The following is a 21,076-nucleotide window of genomic DNA, read 5'->3' as shown; positions in this document are numbered from 1 at the left end:
TTGCTCCTCTTTGCACACTACTGGCAATGAATCCTTAAGCAGGTACAAATGGGTACTACAGCAAAACTGAATCAAAAACTAAAGCAAACATAACATGCAGGGAAAATAAAAAACTTTTATGGCATCAAAAGAGTTTTAGATTCTCCCTCTGTATGACCTGATTTCAGCGAGTAGCTTCTAAAATATTGGAAGCTACTAATCTGTGCAACACCATAGCTCTCATTAAGACAATACTGTATCCTAACTATCTCCTAGTTAGAACCCTCTACCCCTATGTATCCCCACAGAGGTGGTAGGAATCATAGAATCATTTAGGTTGGAAAAGACCTTTAAGAACATTGAGTCCAACCGTAAACTTAGCACTTGCAAGTCCACCACTAAACCATGTCCCTAAGTGCCACATCTACACGTCTTTTAAATACCTCCAGGGGTGCTGACTCAACCAACCACTTCCTTGGGCAGCCTGTTCCAATGCTTGACAACCCTTTCAGGGAAGAACTATTTCCCAAATATCCAAACAGCCTGTGGTGCAACTTGAGGCTGTTTCCTCTCATCCTATCACTTGTTACTTGGGAAAAGAGACCGACACTCACCTCGCTACAACCTCCTTTCAGGTAGTTGTAGAGAGCGATAAGGTCTCCCCTCAGCCTCCTCTTCTCCAGGCTGAACAACCCCAGTTCCCTCAGCCATTCCTCATATGACTTGTGCTCCAGGCCCTTCACCAGCTTCTTTGCTCTTCTCTGGACACGCTCCAGCACCTCAATGTCTTTCTTGTGGTGAGGGGCCCAAAACTCAACACAGGATTCGAGGTGTGGCCACACCAGTGCCAGGTACAGGGGGATGACCACTCCCCTATACCCTGAATTGTGTGCTGTAAGCACACAAAGGAGTGGAGTGCCTACTCCTGAATTTCCTGAGCCCCGAGTAGCCTAAAGAGTGCTACTTTCTGTACTGCACTTTAGAAGCCTATCACAATTTGCGTGGACGCTAAATAACAGCACTATCAACACACTCTCAGTTTTATAATTCAACATTGGTATGAATAGCAGTAGAGCCACAGAAGATCAGTGCAGAAAGCTCACTCCATCTGCATGTAAAAGGAGAGGTATCTCAAGCAGGCATATCTGCAGGTGGTACTCCCTTGGTAAAGGATGCGGAGGGAAGCCTGTAAGTTACCTGCAGAATGCACAAGATCACAATCAAAATGACTAAGAAGAAGGAAAAAAAAAAGCAAGGAAGCTCATAAGAGTCCTTCCTATGTGAGGAGACAATGAAGAAACTGTGATCACTCCCCGGAAAACAGAAACGGCAGCACAGAACAAACCTCAACTGCAGAAGCCAATTCGTACATTTAAGTCAGCTGCTCGGGTCCTGTTCCCCTCGGCAGCCGGGGCAGCATTCCACGCGCGCAGGATCCAGTCCCGCGTGGCGCTCTACGCAAGCAACGCACAGCTGGTGTCGGTCGGTGCCTTGTGCACTGGCCTGCACGGCCCGAGGCGCCCACGGGCCTCCGCTTCGGGCGGGACGGCGGCCGCCGCCTCTCCCGCGCCGACGGAGCCGGGCCGCACGCGGCCGGGCCGCCCCTGCGCGGGCAAACCTGTAGCGGCGGGAAGGAGTCACGTGGCGGCGCTAGGACCCGGGCGCGCCCGCTCGGGCGTGGGAGGGGCGAGCAGCCGCCGAGCTGCCGCGCCGAAGCGCTCCTCAGCCGGCGGGACGCAGACGGGCTGGGGTGGGTCTGTCCGGACGCACGGGGAAAGCGGGCAGCGGTCCGGCGCGAGCACAGGCATCCTCTCGCTGAGGCGCGGGACGTGACTCAGGTACTGAGGCGGAGCCGTCGTGCGCGATGCTGCGGAGTGCTTGGCTGGCGCACGGGGGCGAACGCCACGGCGAGCGCGGGGGGGTGGTCCGGCGCCGGGTGAGCCGACTCCGGAGCGCCGGCCAGGCCGGGGCGCATCTCTGCGTGGGGCTGCCCGGGCCGGCGGACGCGCTCGAGCGCGGCCGAAGCGTTGGGCGAGCGCGGCGCCGGGCGTCGCGGCTTCATCCCTCGCCCAGAGGCAGCGCCAGGCGCCGGTGGGGCGGTGGGCACGGCGCGGACTGTCCTCGCCCCCCCGCGGGCGCCACCTCACGTGTGACGCCCCCCCCTCCCCCCCCCCGCCGGCTGCGTTTCTCCCCGCGCAGGGGGCCAGGCGGGCACATTTCTTCCCCGGGAAACGCGCGCTGCCGTACGCGTCGCCGGCGCCCCCGCCGCTGTCGGCCTGACAGCGCTGTCCGGGCGCCGAGCGGTGCTGGCGGCCGAGCCCCGCTCCGGCTGCTGCTGCGAGAGCGCTGCGCTCGGCTCCCCGCTTTGGCGGCCGGGTCACGCCTAGGCGCGCGGTGCCGCCGGCCCCAGCGCACGTACAAGTGCCACAGCGGTGGCTCGTGAGGCACCCGCCAGCTCGGGCTTTGTTGCCGCCATCGCTGGCTTCCTCCCGGTCGCGGGGGACGAGGGTCTCCGCGTCCAGCCCCGCCTCCACGATCCCGTCGCTGCTGCTCACCTTTCATTTCAGCGTCGAGGAGCGGGGGGGTGAATTCCAGAGTTGCCTTTGTCACAGCGGTGGCAGTTTAGGTCCACCGAAGCGGGCGACGCGCCGTCTGAGGCACGGTCCCCTCATAAGGACATCGCCGCAGCCCCGGGCGTGAGCTCCGTTACTCGGTCCTGAGAGTGCTCCCAGAATCGCGCGGCCGCCTCTCCAGGCAGCCTGAGCATCGGCGGCGGCCCGAGCGCTCCGCGGGAGCCGTCTCGGCTCCGGGCGCCGCGGGCTACGTGCCCGCTCCGGAGCGCCGCGCGGGCGGCCGTGGCCGTTGCCGTTGGCGGCGCCGCGACCGCCACCATTGTTCTCCGACCCCGCTCCTCCCCCGCGCGGCGGGCCGCCGCAGCCCCTCTGCATCTGCTGGGAGAGAGCCCTTTTTTGCTACTGCTCGTAATCCACGTGGAAAGGTCTTCGGCTTGCCTTATTCTAAACGGTTCTGTGGGGAAAAGAGAAAGCGCACAGGGGTGAGGTTGACTTGGAGCAATACAACTTCCTCACTGGCGCAGACCGTTAGCACCAGTTGTGAAAGCGTGCTCTTGGCCAGCGGGTTTGCGTGCTTTTTGGGTAAAGCAGTTGGAAAACCGTTTAGTTTTAGATGTCACAGAGTGAAGTCATGTATGGTTTTGCAATGTTTATTTCAGAGGGAGCGGTAGTTTGTTAAGGTGTGGCAGTCGGCCGTTTAAAAATGTAAACCAGAATCTGTTAGTACAGTACACCTGTTGTGGTTCAGTCGGATGTATAACTCAAGGTAAATTATAAAAATATTAAGGTGACGTTTTAAATCACCTTTAAATCATGCAGGAATTCACATATCTTGATGTATGATGACACCGATGTTATGCAGCTGCGCTGTCCAAAGTGATGTGTAAAAAGACACCTCTTAGCCAGATGATCTTTTTCTACTATACTCAGCTACATGTGCTAACCTAGCATGAGATACAGTGCATGTGCATGCGAGCACTTTATGTATCAGGGTAGTTCCATGCTATTCTGCAAAAATTAGTGTGTATGTCCAGCTTGTGACAGGACCAGACCCTTGATTAGTATTTATCTTGCTCTGTCACTTTTTGGTTTTATACAAGACAAAATAAGGACACTTCTCTACTATAAACAGTTGGCAAGAATTTCTGTTTTTCTAAAGCTCTGACACATTGCAAAGCCACCATACCTGCAGGGCTGAAATTAATTTTCATGATACATGAAGAATGAATTGTAAGTATTCGACTGAAGTTGGGATTCTGCAACTTCTATTTTTGAAAGCATATGGAAAGCAGCCAGATAATTCAAGTGCAACTGAAGGCATGTTTGTCACTTTTTCTGTGCACACAGAACAGGCATATGCTGTCTGGTCTTGAGGTGCCCCTGTGATACTGACGTTTATGTACTTATGGTAATGGATGTCGTGTAAAAAAACCCGTAGGCTTTAGAAAAATAAGTCCACTTCTCCAGAAATTGGGCATTTGATATAGAGACAATAATTAGGGAGGTTGAAAATGCTATTGTTATAGAACGAGTGTATTTGTTTCAAAAGTGGTACCTGAGAAGATTTAGTTACTGTTGTATTTGTAATTGAAGAAAATACTTATGCAAGTATTTATCTCAAGATTAAAAGAGCTGTTTCTCTCTTGTTAAGAAGAAAGCCACGTTAAAACCTCCTTCTTTAAACGTGAAGTTAGTATGCAGATCTGTGGCTTATTCTTTTGCTTATGGCAAGTTAGGGGTACTTGTTGGTAACATGCTCATTAAGGAAAAATAAAAAAAAACACAAGAAACCAAAACAATAATATAATCTGATTTTCCCAGATAATGTAAAGAACAGGGTTCTAACATTTTCATTGTAAAAAAAAAAGCTAGCACAACTTCCCCTGTAGAGCACTTTACCCAGGTAATAGAATCTACACTGGTTAGTATTATTTGCTACATATGAAATTGCAATGTGAATTTACTATGTCATTGCAGTCTGCTAGTAACTTGTGATGTGCGTTACTTACTGTGCTGTAGCAGTGAACGCTAAAATGGTTTAAGGCTAAGTGGGGGCTGGAGATTGATTAATAGTAAGTGTTGGTATGGAACATCACCTACAGCTACAGACAGCATAGAATTACTGTATGGTTTATCCTAGGAGTTTTGAGAGAGAGAGAGAGATGAGAAAATGGTGAAAGCTGGCAAATCCTTGAGAAAGGCGGATGCAGTGGAACCGGAAAACTGTCTCTGATAAAACAGGGGAGGCCAAAATGGAAGAGTGAAAGTCACTGTGGGGTCTTGCAGGGAGGGCAGGCATTGGTAAATACGGTAATGATTTTGTAGGGAACAGGAATTTGCAGCAGCCTTTGGAAATGAATGTATAATTCAATTGGCTGATAGTTAATCAGGTAAGCCACAAGAAATGCGCTACTGTGTCATACCAGTGGCCCATCAAAATGGCTTGTACAAAGTACCTAAGAAAGACTTGTAATAAAAAAAATTCGAATTAAAGATATATGCATGAGTGCTTTAGAGCATCAGGGAAGAGTTAAAGTCATGCTGAATAGGCAGATGTCAGTGATGTCAATGCAAAGGGTAGTTGTTTTATATGTAGAGGGCTATCACTAGGGTCTGGAGGATATAAAAATAAAATTATTTTTGCAGTGGTCGTTCCCTGCAAAATTTCAGTACAGCAGGTTAGTCTTAGGATTTGTCACTCAAAACCTAGGGTAACATACATCTTTTGTTTAATCTGCTTAGATTTTAATAACCTTGAGCAAATATAGGAGGTTTATGACTCCTATTAACACAGTATTGAGCAGTCTATGCTTTTCAGCATATCCATACTCCCAACACCCTGTGAAAACAGAATCATTATTCTTTTCATTCCACAGATAAGAAACTGAAGGCGGATCTCTGCATTGCCCAGCTTAGACCGTCTTCCTCATTTTGTAATTGTACAGTTCTCAACCTGGTGGGGTTCCAGACTGAATTTCAGTTTGAACTGGGTTCCCTAATGGAAGTTCATGTTTTATTTTTGATAACCATTACTTATTTCTATCCTAGGAACTCAAGGTTGGGTAGACTTCTGCCATAGCTAAAACAAATTAATTCAGGGGAAGTTCTCAAGCTATATAGGTCAGCCTACATACTCATAAATGTGCTTCCTACCCATACTGCTGACCATAAAGTACTGCTGCGTGGCTAGTAAGGGTATTGGCTAAACACTGGTATTAGATTCTTGCCATTTCTAGTTGCTCCTTTTTATAATGCAAATGCTCTCCTTTTATATACACTGCACCATCACACCACCCACAATGCTACCTACAATCACCTAATATTTCCTCCTAACTGATCCTGTATTAGTTTCCGTGGCAACAGGAAGATAATCTCAGGAGCATGAAACGTCACAGATTTAACTACATTTGCTCCCTTTGTTTTACACCTTACCAAAGCCAGGACCCATTTATGATAGGAGGAATCTGGAATAAATACTGACAGTACTATCATGTCTGTTGTGGAGACACTGAAACTGAGCTGCAGCCAGTCAAATGTAATCCTTTGCCTCTAAACAGGGCTGAGCTAGCAAAAGCAGAAAGCAAAGCAAACTGTTGCAATAGTTACGCAGTAGCCACCTGTTTTAGCAGGCTTTGGCAGTATCCTAGTACTCAAGCAGAATTCTAAGTAAGAATTTTGCCTGTGCAAATCAACCACGAGCCCACCTCTTCTAATGCTAACCCTAGTTTGCACGTTTCACACGGGAACCTCCCTGCTACTTCCTTACTAGTTCTTAAGGAGGTGAATACAGTCTAGCCTAGCAAGGCACACCGCAACAGGATGAAGTGCATCTTCTGCCGTGTTTGCAGAGACAGGGTTCATTTAGTTCTGGTTAATGGTCTTTTAATTTTGATGTGTTAACATGAGCTACTGATGGACTGAACCAGGTGAACAAGACTGATGTATGCGTGTGTGTATGTAGACCAATCTTAAGAGGATGGCGTCTGAAGGTCTGGTGTGCTGGTTTATGGTGACTTTTAGCCAAACATGGCGATAGGCATGACGTAAAGAAGAGTAAATGGATGTAACCGTTTCCCCATAGGCTTATTTTTATGAAATGCTGGCAGTAGGCCGGGTTCCTCCACCTCTGCAAGTCTAGCTCCTTCATCAGACCGGAGTATAAAGCCATGCTAGAGACCGTTCCTCCTAGGGCACGCAAAGCTGGTAGGTCCCGTCGGCCGGGTGGAAGGAAATCCGGCTCTTGCAGGTTGCCCTGCTCCGCTGGGCAAGGGCGAGCGCAGCACCGGCCGGCGAGGAGGCCGCTTCCGCCCTTTCTGAGCGGACCGGACTCCGCGCGGCCGCGAGCGCGGGCGCTGCGCGGGGGCGCGGCCTTAGCCCCGCCCGCGCCGGGCCGCTGCGCGCGGGGCGGGGAGAGCGAGCCGCGCGGGGCGGGCGCGCAGCTTCGCGAGAAGCGCGGGTCGCCGCCTCTGCCGCAATTACGGTAGGAGCGCCGCCCACCCGCCCAGTCACGTCCTGCACGTCTCGGTGCGGCGGCCGCCAGCGCGCGCGCCCTGCCGGGGCGGCCCGCGCCGCCGCGCGTCACGGCGGCGGGGTCACGCGGGGCCGCGGCGAGCGGGCCCTGCCTCGGGCGACCGGCGGCGGGCCCGGGCCCCCGGCGATCCGGCCGCCTCCTGCGGGCGGCGTTTGCATCGGGCTCGGTGCGCCGGCTGCCGAGCTAGCGGCCCGCGCCCCGCGGAGAGGCGCGGTGAAGCTGGGACGGGTCTTTTCTGGCAGGAACAAGCGCGCTGCCGAGCAGCTGTTCGCGGTGATTCGTCTCAAAAGCCACCTGCCCCTCGAGGTGGTTTGGACGCAGTTCGCCGTCGGGGCCCAGCACTGTAGGTCTGCAGAGACTGCCCTTACAGCATCTTTGCTATAGGCTCGGTGAAGGAGGCTGTCCCGGCCTGTGTGCAGGAAGAAGCACGGAGGTGAATGCCAACGAGCCGTTTCTTGGGGCTGACTGTTCCCGTCCAGCACTGCGTAAGCAGTCTGGAGAAAATGCCGATTGCCATTATTCAACAAAACGTGGTCACGTATTATTGCTGACTTTGTGTTGCCACTAGATGGTTAATACAAAAGGATTACGCAACCCTTCCCCCAACAATTTTAAACATTGGCTCCAAATGAAATGCTGTCTGACAAACTGAAAGTAGTGGGAGTGACGATTCCTCCTGCCGGCTGCACTCCTTCTGTTTTACATCTTATTCCTGTTCTTTATATACTTGAGCTGAGATACTTGAATCAGCATTTTCCCTGTTACACTTAACACTACAGAGCTACCAGTGTCATGAAGGATTACACTTTGTGCACCTACTCTGTGCTGTCTGGTTCTTGCTTTAAAAAAAAAATACCCTTTTTTGAAGAATGCTTTATACCTTGTATCATACAGAAGTTACTGGGAAAAAGGGTTGTGAGGGGTAGACATCTGCAGAGATGCATCTTAAGACTTTCATTTAGCAACCCAAAGCCTGGTGCAGAAATTGCCCAGTCTAACAAGCTATGCATTTTTACAAACTCTTGCAGCAATCAGCAAATCAGCCATCGGTAGTAAGCAGGCACCTAGACGTCTAGATTTACTGAGGTATTCTGTTTCACTTCTTTAACTATTTTAGGTTCTAGTTGTATGGACTTAAGAAGACAAATGGTTTTCTGTTTATATTTGATTTCCAGAAAACAAGAGGTTAAGCCAGCAGTATGAGGCTTGCTGTCCTTCTTGTACAGCCCAGGGTAATAGAACAGCTATAGTCATGGCCAGGTTTATTTCTGCATCATATACATAAAGTTGTTTCTTCCAAGAAGTGGCAGTGGTGGTCTAAATGCCATAGTAAGTATGCTCATACAGGCCTATTAACAATCATGCATTTGGTGCTCAGTTGTCTAGACAAAGTCTGCATCAACTAGATTGTTGTGCAAGACATAGTCTGGTTCCGAAATGGATCTCCAAGAACTACATAATTCCCAATGCACAACAGTCACTATGCAGACCTATGCTTCTGAGAGCAGAAGCATTCCTTAGTGATGAACATCATCTCTGATGTACAGCTGTGCTTGCACTCCTCTTTTAGGTACTATCATAAAGAAACATTGATCCAATAGGAGTAAATCAATTGCATTTTAAAGAAATGGTCAATTTTGGTACACGTAAGATTTAACGTGTAACTTGGTTGAAGCTCACTTTAACATTTTCAAAACTTATATAATACGCAGACCCTACAAAAACCTAACTGGTGTGATGCAATACCTCCCTGCACTCTTTACACATAGGGACACTTGATCTGCCTTTTCAGTGTCCTCCCTGCCCCCGCCCCCCCCCCCCCCCAGCATCTCTCTCTACCATGCTCATGAGAAAAATTTTCTTTTTTAGATGCAAAGGCGCTTGTGGCTGCATATGGAAGATGTGACAGATAAGATTCATCAAATAAAATATTAAAATAAAATCACCCATAATGTAGTAACAACAATGGAAAGTATTTGCTTCAGGCAGACAGTGATACTGAGCACTGCTGCAGTTACTAACTCCCATCATCCACAAAAACTGCCCGTGCAGATTTTCATTGCAGTTTAGCTTAGGTACTTACTTGATGCGTGAAAACAAATAGCTCATCAGAAGCTCAAAGGGATCTGTCTATCTTTTCAAGATATTGGTGCATCAGGGCTGCATTGCTGTTCTCAATAGGGAACAAAAAGCCTGGGTGATTTGTCCACTGCTGTACAGAATGCTTCTGATGCACCAGGATTTTGCATCCAGGTCTCCTAAGTGAAGAGTCCAGGAGCTTCACATAACAAGGTCTTGTAACAAAAAATCCCACAGACTTTAATGCAGTAGTTATTACATATTTGAGAAAGTCAGATACACCCCTGAACTGCTGTAATGGCTGCAGTTTTTCTATGAAACAGTGATTTGGTTGAAACCCAGGTTTGACTGAGAGAGCTGTGAGGGGACATTCATTTAAAACTCAAACTGTATGCATCTCATTTTTACGTATTTTTTGCAAACTTTGTTAAGGACTTAGCCCGAATAAGGAATAGTTAAAATTGCACTGCATCTTCAAGATTTGCAATTGTAATTGCTTTTTGTTTCTTAGGGAACACTCTTGACCTTCGTCATGGGAGCTGTAGTAGCTGATGATGGTCCATCTGGTGTTAAAGCCCCTGACGGAGGCTGGGGCTGGGCTGTCCTTTTTGGCTGTTTTATCATCACAGGATTCTCCTATGCCTTTCCTAAGGCAGTTAGTGTCTTCTTTAAAGAACTTATCCGGGAATTTGGCATTGGATATAGTGACACTGCATGGATTTCCTCCATTCTGTTGGCCATGCTTTATGGAACAGGTAGGTAGTTCTCTGCTTTTGAAACAGTGTTGCATCATACAATGATGCTTGTAAATCATACAGCCATTTACAGCATGAATCACGATTGCGTATCATTACTTGTGTGCAAGTAAGGCATTCTAAAGAAGAATTACTATTAATGACATAAATCCAAAAGTTACTGTAAAACTAAATCTCTGTAACTCAGTAGCTACTAAAGACAATTAAAAAAAAATAATTGCATGGCACTCTGAAGATGAAAAAGACCAAGTATTTGACTATAGAGGAAAGAACACTCTTCCAGATTGGCCTGACAGTATGGACAAAGTATAGAAATAATCACAGAATCATTTAGGTTGGAAAAGACCTTTAAGATCGTCAACTCCAACCATAAGCCTAACACTGCCAAGTCTACCAAAGATGAAATGCAAACTGACATAAAATCAATTGCAAAAATTTGTTTATCTTAGCAACTGTAACTTGCTCTTCTTGCCTAGGTCCACTCTGCAGTGTATGTGTCAATCGCTTTGGCTGTCGCCCTGTCATGCTGGTGGGTGGCCTTTTTGCCTCAATGGGGATGGTGATAGCCTCCTTCTGCACGAGCATCGTTCAGATCTATCTAACTGCAGGTGTGATTACTGGTAAGTAGTGTGCATGGTTGAAAATGAATTAGCTAATGTCTTAGGTTTAGGTTGAAGTTTTGTGTGACAAGTATCTAAATCATCAGGATCATCCAAATGGGCTTTTATGAAGATGGCAGCTAAACGTGGAATTAAACTGTCATTTATTTTTTAATGAATGTTAATTTGTCTGGTATGTCTAATAGCCGCTGCTGTAATCAGTGAAGTGTAACTGTAGAGTACAAGAATATTATGGAAGTGGAATGCTTTTAAAGATGCTGTTTTAGAAGTCTTTTGTCCATTTGAAATAAAAGTATTTTAACTCATGAATCAGAAAAACTCTTAATTAGATTTTTTTTTTTTAATACTGATATTGTAGGCCAGTATTAATTTTTATGTACCCTCTGTTACAGGTTTGGGTCTGGCACTAAACTTTCAGCCTTCACTCATCATGTTAAACCGCTACTTTGACAAACGCCGGCCCTTAGCCAATGGACTATCCGCTGCTGGGAGTCCAGTGTTTCTTTGTGCTCTCTCACCGTTGGGGCAGATACTACAACATGAGTATGGTTGGAGAGGAGGATTCCTTATACTGGGTGGGATGCTGCTCAACTGCTGTGTATGTGGAGCATTAATGAGACCTTTGGAGCCACCCAAAAAGTCTGAAGCTACCAAAGAACCAGCTGAGAAGAAAGTGAAGAAAAAACTTCTGGATTTCAGTGTGTTTAAAGATGGTGGTTTTGTAATCTACACGCTAGCAGCATCTATCATGGTGCTTGGCCTCTTTGTTCCCCCAGTTTTTGTTGTGAGTTATGCCAAAGATTTAGGGTATCAAGACACCAAAGCAGCTTTTCTTCTGACTATTCTGGGATTCATTGATATCTTTGCTCGGCCTATTTGTGGAATGGTAGCTGGTCTTAAATGGGTTAGACCACGCTGTGTCTACCTCTTCAGTTTTGCTATGATTTTCAATGGCTTTACAGATCTCATGGGTTCCATGTCTATTGATTATGGTGGCCTGGTGGTCTTTTGCATTTTCTTTGGCATTTCTTATGGAATGGTAGGTGCTCTTCAGTTTGAAGTTCTCATGGCTATTGTTGGTACTCAGAAGTTTTCCAGTGCTATCGGTTTAGTGCTCCTGGCAGAAGCTATGGCTGTTCTAATTGGTCCACCATCAGCGGGTAAGTATTCCATTTAGTTCAGAATTCAAATAATTTGCATTGCATCCCTTTACATAAATTGTATGATAAGGGACCAGAGAAAAAGACAACATGAGTTACTCAAGAAGTACATATTGTGCTAGTGTTGCACACGCTTCAACAATTTGCTGCAGTTACAATCTGAAGACAGGGTGGGATGAAGCTTTTCCTTCTTGGATCTATTTCAGGATTGGCTGAATTGCCATCTGGAGATGCTGCGCTTTCTCCACTGAAAGCCTACACTGGACCTCTTATTAGTAGATGGCTAATATTGTATGAGATGCATTTTACATAGGCAGTGAATAACTTTTGTGAAGTTCAGACCTCTTTGGAGTTGGGATTCAGAATATGGAACCTGTAAATTTTCTCAGGAAGGTACTAGGACAGATTCTCTATACCCATGATAGATTTTGGAGGAGGAAAGAAAATGTCAGAAGAAGGAGGAAAAAAAAATCTTACAAAGAAGACTATAAAACTGGACTGTTTTAAGGAAGGTAGACTGCTTCTATTGCACATGTCTCACAACCCAAGAATAAGGGGACATTACAAAATATTCAAATGCATTAATTTGAATTCAAAATTGCAAATTAATTACTAGTCAAAACCCATAAATTTTACAGACCCTGAACTGAAAAAAAATCCCACCCAAACCCCACCAGTTCACTGCCATAAAACATTTACTGTTTTATTATCAGACACTAAAAAGCATCAAGTATCTTTATTGTGACAGAACTCTTCATGGAAAAAAAACAGTACTATGCACTACTTCCTCTGATCTTCAGGTTTGGAGAGGCACTTCCTTCACATCCTCCCTCCTGTTCCTTCACCTCCACCAAGTCCTGTGAAAATTTAACTTGACTAAAGCATCAGAATCAGTCAGTTACTCCAGACTGACTATTACGTAAGATTTGCATTTTAAGCAGTGTGCTGCCTGTATAGGAAAGGAAATAAGATAAGGAGTGAGAGGAAGCTGACGATACAGATCCCAGCCATGGGTGCACACATTTTGATCTGAAATACACGGCACTTGTCTCATCTCTTGCATATGAAGGCTAGGCTGGTTTTATTCCAGTTGAATTGCATGACTCTGCGTGTGCAGGGGAGTATGTGTTTCAGGATGTGACGTAATGTCAGTGAATGTTAAACTGTATTGAAATAATTGAGAAATTATAACATTTTGTTATAAACTTGTTAAAATGCTATTTCAAAAAACTTGCTTAGATAGTCATGGTACGTCTAGACAGGAGTCATTTAAATGTTTAAAAAAAGCAGAAAAAACTTCATTGCAAGACAATCACTTTTATTAATTACCTGGGATGTTGTCTTTTTCAGGAAAACTCTTGGATGCAACAGGGAGGTACATGTTTGTGTTTATTATTGCTGGAATTGAAGTTACCACCTCGGCACTTGTATTGGCCTTGGGAAATTTCTTCTGCATTAAGAAAAAATCAGAAGAACCACATACAAAAGAAGAAGCAGCAGAAAGAGAGGAATTAAACAAATCTGAAGACAAAACTCCTGAAGATGCCAAGGTGGACTCTATTGAAGTGGAGCAGTTTCTGAAAGATGAGCCTGAAAAAAATGGCGAAGTAGTAACTAACCCAGAAACGTGTGTGTGAGCATGACAAGAAACCGACAAAGCGTTTAGAAAAGGAAGAGTTTCAACACTATTTATTTTAGAAATAGAATTAGTTTAGGGCTGGGCCATCTGCTTTATTAACTGGAGGCTGGTCGGCTTATCAGGTCTCTCTGGAAGCTGATTAGCTAGACAACCTTTTATTGGAAAATTAGCTTTATCAGTAAGAGGTGGAGCATTGTGGTTATACTTTTTATGTAAACTAAGAAGCTTTTATAAACACAAGTAGAGTCTTGCTATGCATCACCAGAAACTGCTCACTTGGAAGAGATATAGGAAGAATATATTTTAAGAAAAGTGGAATTATATGTTTTCAGACAATATTGGTGAAATTGCTGTGTTGTTGTGCAGCTAAATATAATTTCCCTTTCTGTGTTCTTTGTGAAGGGGAGAGTTTGAGATGGAAAAAAAATCTCAGGAACTTAAAGGTCTCCAATAGGTTTTTGAACTTCTTACTTTTTTAGATTTTTAGATTACTTGGCTCAGCCGTAATTTAATTTTGATAATATCTGTTACTTTGATTTATGTAAATGTATTTCTGAGTTTTGTCTAAACCTGTAATCTTTGTAATTATCATCTGGAAATACTGTACGTGGAAAGGCACATTACAGTTCCTGTCCTCAACAGATCACGTAAGTGGTATTCCAAGGTAGTACTAAAAGAAAAGAAAATGAGCAGAATCAATCCTGACAGACTGTAAGCAAACAAAGTTCGCCTATGTTTACATACAGGGTTTTCAGTATAGTTTCCCTGCAGCATTGAAAAATATTACAAGTAACATGGAGAAGACAGATATTGGGTTTAGTAGAATCTTCTGAAAGTGTGCATTTTGTATATAAAAGAAACAGTGTAAGTTTCCAGATGACCTATAAATTAGAGTGGGTAGACTTAGGGAAGGGCTGGACTATTTTGAAATGAGTCAGCCATCTTTAAAATGCAATGTTAGCAACATAGGAAGGTCTTAACATGTTGTGGGTTGGTTTTCTTTGTTCTGTTTTGTTTTGTTTTTTTATTTACCCCACTTCCCTATGCTTTTGCTTAATCTATGGAAGTTCAAGGTACCATTCTTGCTGGTTGAGGAAACAGGATAGAACTGTTGATCATATTTACGACAGCAATGGCAAAGGACCAATCAAGAATGGGGTCAGCTCTGCTACTCATTGCACAAACAGAACGGGGGTCTCTGGCCAGTCTTTAGATCTTCTCTGACATCAGTATGGGGGAAGGAGAGGAAACAGAACAGATCAGACAAGGCAGTGACAGCACATTTGAAGAAACTTGGAAAGGGAAAAGATTCATTGTGAGGACACTGAATAGAAAATGAAGGTAAAAGGAAGGCATTCTAAACTTTTTTTTTTCCCCACCCAAACACATTCAAGAAGTGTAATCTTTTAATACAAAATCATGCTACCACAAGCCACCTTTCAGATATGTTTATAAAAAGCTCTCTAGGCTTTTTGACTGCAGTAACAATCTTCAAAACAGACTAATTGTAACACATTCGGTTTTCTTGTTGGTAGCAAAGGAATATTGGCTTTCAGGTGCCAAAATTGTTCCGCTTAATAACTGAAAACTAAAAGACCCTAATCCCTTAAAACCTCGTATCCCTTTTAAAAATAACACCGTTAGTTGTTTCCTACTCTACCATTTTAACAGAAACATACAGTAAATCCAACAAAGTGCCAAAACCATAAACCCTTCCCTAATGGAACTATCTCAGATACCAGTTTCCATTCTGGTAGTTTCTTCAAAATGGTTTTGCATTGTCAGGACAACCTTGCACAGAAACTGAAAAGTTAGGATCATGATGATTTTTTTGAGCGATTTTTAAAAAGAAATGGATGCTGCACTGAATAAACTGTTTATTTTTATATTGCATATAGTGCATTACTTTAAAACTTTTTTATTAATTTAGTGGCAGGAATTGCACTGGCATGTCCTAGTTACAAGAACTTAGTCACCAAACTTAGCTCCAGTTTGCTAAAGACTAAATCAGTACTTGGAACACAACACTGCTAGCTCCAGAAGGCCACCATATGAAAGAGCAAGAGGAAAATGGAATCCACAGATCAGCTTATGATATCCCTGGAGGCTGCTTCAGATGATATGTGAAGGCCTGATAGTTTTTAGATTGGAGTTCCCTGTTCTGTTTTCAAAAAGCAAAAACTAGAATCCTTCCCAAAGGTGAATTCACATTCTCAAATAGCCATTTTTGTCTTACTGTGGCTTTTGATCACTAGATTTCTTTGCTAGATAATGCTATACTGTTATCACAGAACTAACTATTTATTCCTTTGACCTCAGGTTTTGGCACAATTTTAAGTTTCTGTACATTCTGTGAATTGTCTAGACTGTAACATCTCAAAAATTTGGGCTTATCATACTGATTTTCCAGACTATTTTCCAACCATAATACCTTTATGCTTAAGCTGGAAACAAGAAGTGTTATGTTACATTTTTATGTGATTGGGGCAGAAGAGGAAGTTATTAAGACAAGGGAAACACATTTCAACAAGACACCATAAATAATTCCTAAAGTAGTGTTCATGGAAAGTGCTGCGTTGGTGTATACAAGTTCTTTTCCTCAGCTCAAAGATGTACTACTCTGGGACTGCCAGTGCTCTTGTGCCATTTTCAGCACAGACCTACCACTGGATTGCAGTACTTGTGAGAGCAGGAGATGGTTACTGCATGAGAGAGGTCAAATCACAGGACTCTTATTGACTGTGAGAAATAAGGGTTGGAATTAAATTTGCTAGAGCAGTCTCACACAGGCTATAAAATCTTTTACCCTTTTGATTATTTACAAGAAGCATCAATGCAGAGATGAGAAACTCCTAACGCAGATCTCTGAGCAACATCAAAACTGGCAGGCTTGAGAGTATTTCTGAGTTCTGGAGCCAAGTAAGCTCCCTGCTTCCATTCTGTCCCATTCAGGGCTGACATCCAGGTGTGTGCTAGCCCTCCAGTCCTCTTTCTCTTCAGCTGCCTTTATTTTCTTGGAAAGAGATTGATTATACTAACGAGAAGGAAACCTCCATGCATGCCAGATCCCTAGCCTTGACAACTGCGAGCCAGTGTGCTGGGCTGTGCTGAGGCATGTACCCAACTGCTCCGATGGACATGGCCACAAAGGCCTTTACACTGAGCTCCTGCTTTGTAGACGTCCCTACTTCCTACTCCAAGATGTTTAAAAAAAACAAGCAGCGAGTCCTTGGGTTCCCAGCACTGTCTTAGAACACCAGCTAGGAACTGTTACATAGAGAAGGAGAGGACTGTATTGGAACCCTTTCTCTTGGCAAGACTAGCCTGGCTCCTTATTAATTTAACGCTGGTTATTTTAAATTCACAAGGAACTGCTTTTAAACCCCTCCAGGTAGCAGAACAGTTCCATGCAACATCTACCTGGATGAACCTTTGTTCAACCTTCACCTGGTTAATATTTAGTGATTTGAAAAAAGGAAAGGGAAGAAAGGGGGAAGGGGAAGGGAAAGCAGGTAATGACACAACTGAATTGCCAAGCATCCCAAAGACAACATTGTAATTTGCTCTTGTATCATACACTATTGGAACAAATGTAATTTCTTTAGACACATAGTTCATGAATCTATTTAAGAAGTCTGTGAGGGAAACAATCGAAAAACACAAGTGCAAAAAATCCAAGTATAATACTATAAAACAGCTGAAAGATAGTTTTGATAATTATTTCTCTGAAACTAATGAATGGTCTTTTAGCGTACAGGCTAGCATAATTTTTAAAGCTTTTTAGATCTTTGTACTTTCTATAAATTGTGTACTATAGGATTTATGGTTAAAATATTGTATATTTGATCATGTAATGGATCTTAGGCCCTTAATTTCCTAATGCAAGGAGAGGGTGTGTGTATAAATGCCTGTAACACACAGAGAATATATAAAGAGGTGTATATGTGTGTGCATATATATGTATTTATATATGCACGTATCAATCTGTACACATCAAACATGCAAAATATCCAGCAGAGTAGAATAGAGACAGTTTGCCTGTTTACTAGACAATAAGCAATGCAGTTAAAACTATTTTCTTCCTCCTCCTATACAAAGATAAGTTTGCTTTTTTAACATTCCTAAATAAAATATCTTTTAGCTATTTGGAGCCTAGAAGATCTCAGCGTAACTAAAAATCTTAAAAGTGATGCAGCTGCGTGTTTCAAATCACAATCTCTAGATTTTATTTTTCTCCAGTCCTTAAATACATTAGAGTAAGTCTTCAGCAGTACCTGCTGCTAAAGCAGCTAGTTCCCTAAAGTTGAGACTTAAGATGATATGAAGGTATGGTGTGAAAGACTAGACAGATCTTGTGCTTGTTAATACTAAATCCCATCCAAACAAACGTGTGTGTTAGACAATGTAAAATCATTCTCTAAAAAGAAATGAAAACATTCCCCTAACCAAGCAATCAAACTTCAAAATGAAAATTCAAAATACGCTCATGTATGCACCTTCGTTACATCCCAAAGAAAAGCTTCAGTCTGGTAGGCAATCATGAACAGAGGGCTTTCAGAAGAACGCAAACTCTTACACGTTACAGCAGTAAGTACTGACTTGTGTATGTGTGTCTGTGTCTCTCTGCCACACTTGTCTTTAGGATTATGGGAGTACACTTCAGTTTTGTGGAAGTGAGATGACTTTCTGTTTCTTGTTAACGCACTTTAATGTGATGTGTACGTTTATACTTAGATTTTTTTTTTTTATGCTTTTCTAGCAAACTGTTGCAAATGTGAATAAATATGTATTTGGTTGTCAAAAACTGTGGGTGTGAGAAAATAAGCTTAGAAAAAATAACTTTTAACACCCAGATTTGAAAATTTGGCTTCATTTGCACATGCTTAAATAGCCATACAGAAGCGGACTGCTTATAGAGTAGAAAATAAGAGGTGACACTGAGCTGACAGGCAGCCAGAATTTAATGTGGGCAAGGGGACTGCTTTTGCCATGACTCATAGTTTGGCCAATTCCAAAATGGAAATGGGCTCCTGCTGTAAATAATCCTGAAGACTGTTTTAAAAGCATCAACTAATTTATAATAATAGCTATTAATTTTGTGGTGCTCCATGCAGAAATTATCGTTCTTGTCTTCTCAAGAGTACTTCAGGTTTTGTTTGCAGGTGAGTTTTATAACTGCTATGACTAAATATCTTGAGTACTGACCTGCCAGCCATCTGTCTTTATCATCATGTGATGCTCTTTAGAACTGGAAAGCTCCTAAGAAAACACAGTTTAAGAATACATTTATGGTGGGTTTTTTTGGATCCTATGGTACCCCAGCTAAGACTGGCTCCTCAAGGTATAATCTCAAGGCTACACCCAAGTGAATCAAAATTAGAGTCTCTTCAATGTAACAAGAGCTACATTTTGCTATCTAGAAGCTATCTAGAAGGCTCACACCTATTTGTGTCTAATTCTAAGTACCTGCTGAGAAATTCTGGAGGAATCTCTCTAAGCTCAGCTTCTGAAGAGTCTCTGTAGATTTACACTGAAAAGATCATAGGTCTAGTTTACATAAAACCCCATGTTTGAATAAACATTTGCTTACCTTTTTTGTTCTAGTTTAAATTGGTAAGACTCAAGATGTAATCAAATGCTTTGCTACCCCACTGGCCAGATCAAGCCACATGCTACTACCGGAATGAATGTTACCTGGTGGGCTGAAATGACAGAATTTATTAGCATGCAGTCAGCATGTCCTTGTGACAGAAAACCAAAGACTTTATCTTTGCCTCTGGTACTCTTTGAGTCTGAAAGAAAGGAGTTGGGCCATTTGCTGTGGAGCAAAATGGGCATGACCTGAGTTGCACAGCTGTTCCCTGCTGCTGGATCTGTTGAAGGAAGGTGATCCACCAATATTTGAAGTGTTAACAACTTTGACAAATAGCAAAGGCACTGCATATGAGAAGCAGCAGCTTTGGAATGTATTATTTTAGCAGCCTTCTCAACACTTCTGGAATAGAGCTCATCTTTGTGCAAGTAGGAAAAAGGTGCATCTACTGCAAAAGTCAGGGCTTTTAAAAGTATCTTCCTAGTAACACAGTCCATCATCTGAGAAAGTATGGAAAGTTAGAGGCAGACAGAGTAAAAAGCTACTTACCTCTAGTTATATGGTGTCTGTTCCTTGACTGATCTCAATACCTGCTTCATCATCTCAGCAACATTCCAGCTGGCAACTTTCCTCACTATCCCTAGATAAATGCTTTGGAGCAGTAAGAAATGAGGATAGCTCTTGCTCTTCTGACTCTTCATCTGCTACTGTTTCAGCAGTTTAAAGCCTTTCACTGGAAAATTCTGAATCCAATGAAGAAGCATATCTAGATTTTAGTATTTAAAATTCTTTTCAGTCCTGCTGAAAAATGTGGCGTAAGACCCAGTGGCTGACAATGTCAGACAAACTTAAAATACCATTTCTTAGCAGTGAGAGCAGAGAAACATTTGCTGTTTGGGGTCTTTTAAGAAAAAAAAAAAATCTGTGTGTGACCTCAAAATACTGTGAATAGCTGGTTTATCCTTTCCTTAATGATTATGGGAAATACCAGAACGTCTGCTTGCCTTTGTGCCTGTAACGCTTGCAGCTTTGAACCAAGCTGAGGACTGTAATTAAACTAAATGTTTTGTCTGGTTATGAGATCAGGACTAGACATTTTCTTCCTAGTGCATAATGTACCAAATGAATTCCTGTTTTGTTCCACATCCAACTCCACTCCAAGTAACCTGGACTGGTCACAGCAAAGACACAGCAGACTAGGGCTTAATGCTTTAGGATGATATACACAATTTCCCTTTTTTCCACATTCCTATTTGTCCATTATATTTCTCAGACCTAGATCTTATCTACGCATTTTTAGTCAAGAATTTTCCCAAAATGAGATTAACAAAGAACACTACCTTAAAAAAAGATTTTTTTTTTTGGTAGGCTGCATATTTTTGTAGATCATGTATATACAGATCTCATCTAATTTTCTGTTGTCCCCCTGTCTGCAGCATGCAATGGTTTTGTCAAAAAACCCGAACCATATTAGTCTTAATAAGATTTAAGCAGGAAAAAACAAATGTCTGAAAAAAAGTCATGAAGTGTTACTCCTGTGCAAATATTTGCTGGTAAACTTAGTAGGATTTTGCTGTGAAACAGATTTTTATTGAAGATCAGGCCTCTGAGCACTCTCCTGGTACAAAACTACTGAATGATGCAAATAGTCCATACAATTCAGGTTCATACAATCACTTAAATCTAGACATACACATGTAACGCCAGTAATTGTCACCTGAATGAACCAGAGGGAAGTGTACTGTTTTTAATAATGAAGTACTGCATTCTTTAACAGCAAACCCTTTTTATTATTAACCTGTCTCATCCAGTTAATTTTAGAAGCTATTTTGCTGTAGGATTAAGTTAATGGTGGATTACACTTCCTCACAACTGGATTAAATCTAGATTTTTGACCAGATGGCTCAGCACTATTAAAAAACCAGCAGCGTTTTTTGTTTTCACTTAGTATTTTGTACACATGAAGTGCTGCTTTTGTAAAGCAAAAGTTAAAGAACAAAATAAATACCTTTTTATTCTTTTACAAAGAGAAAATGAATGTTCTTGAAATGAACATGTACGCTTTAGCCAATGATCTGCTTACAGTCTAAATTCATTGTAAAGATTCTTGTCAGGAAATTAAATTTCCAAGTGTTGCCTTTGACAGA

The 21,076-nt window shown here is 43.1% G+C and overlaps 2 protein-coding genes across 3 annotated transcripts in view; one reads left to right on the top strand and one right to left on the bottom strand.

Moving 5' to 3' along the window:
- The window catches only part of CCDC57 (coiled-coil domain containing 57), a 52,368-nt gene extending 50,771 nt beyond the window's left edge, over positions 1-1,597 (bottom strand). The window contains exon 1 of one of the 2 annotated variants that reach the window (XM_075044025.1): positions 1,325-1,597. The gene's annotated coding sequence lies outside the window, so the exon portion shown is untranslated. The remainder of the gene's footprint in view (positions 1-1,324) is intronic. The other variant, XM_075044026.1, reaches the window with a different exon arrangement.
- Positions 1,598-1,675: 78 nt separating this feature from the next.
- Positions 1,676-15,229, top strand: SLC16A3 (solute carrier family 16 member 3). Its single transcript, XM_075044027.1, has 5 exons — positions 1,676-1,817; positions 9,674-9,917; positions 10,394-10,537; positions 10,930-11,697; positions 13,048-15,229. The coding sequence occupies exons 2-5, from the start codon at positions 9,695-9,697 to the stop codon at positions 13,332-13,334; spliced, it is 1,422 nt and encodes a 473-aa protein (XP_074900128.1). The 5' UTR covers positions 1,676-1,817; positions 9,674-9,694; the 3' UTR covers positions 13,335-15,229.
- Positions 15,230-21,076: the final 5,847 nt, after the last annotated feature.

This window comes from Buteo buteo, chromosome 13 (assembly GCF_964188355.1).
Source record: "Buteo buteo chromosome 13, bButBut1.hap1.1, whole genome shotgun sequence".
NCBI lineage: Eukaryota > Metazoa > Chordata > Aves > Accipitriformes > Accipitridae > Buteo > Buteo buteo.
Note: the sequence above shows the minus strand (reverse complement) of the source record. Positions and strands in the feature narration are given on the sequence as shown.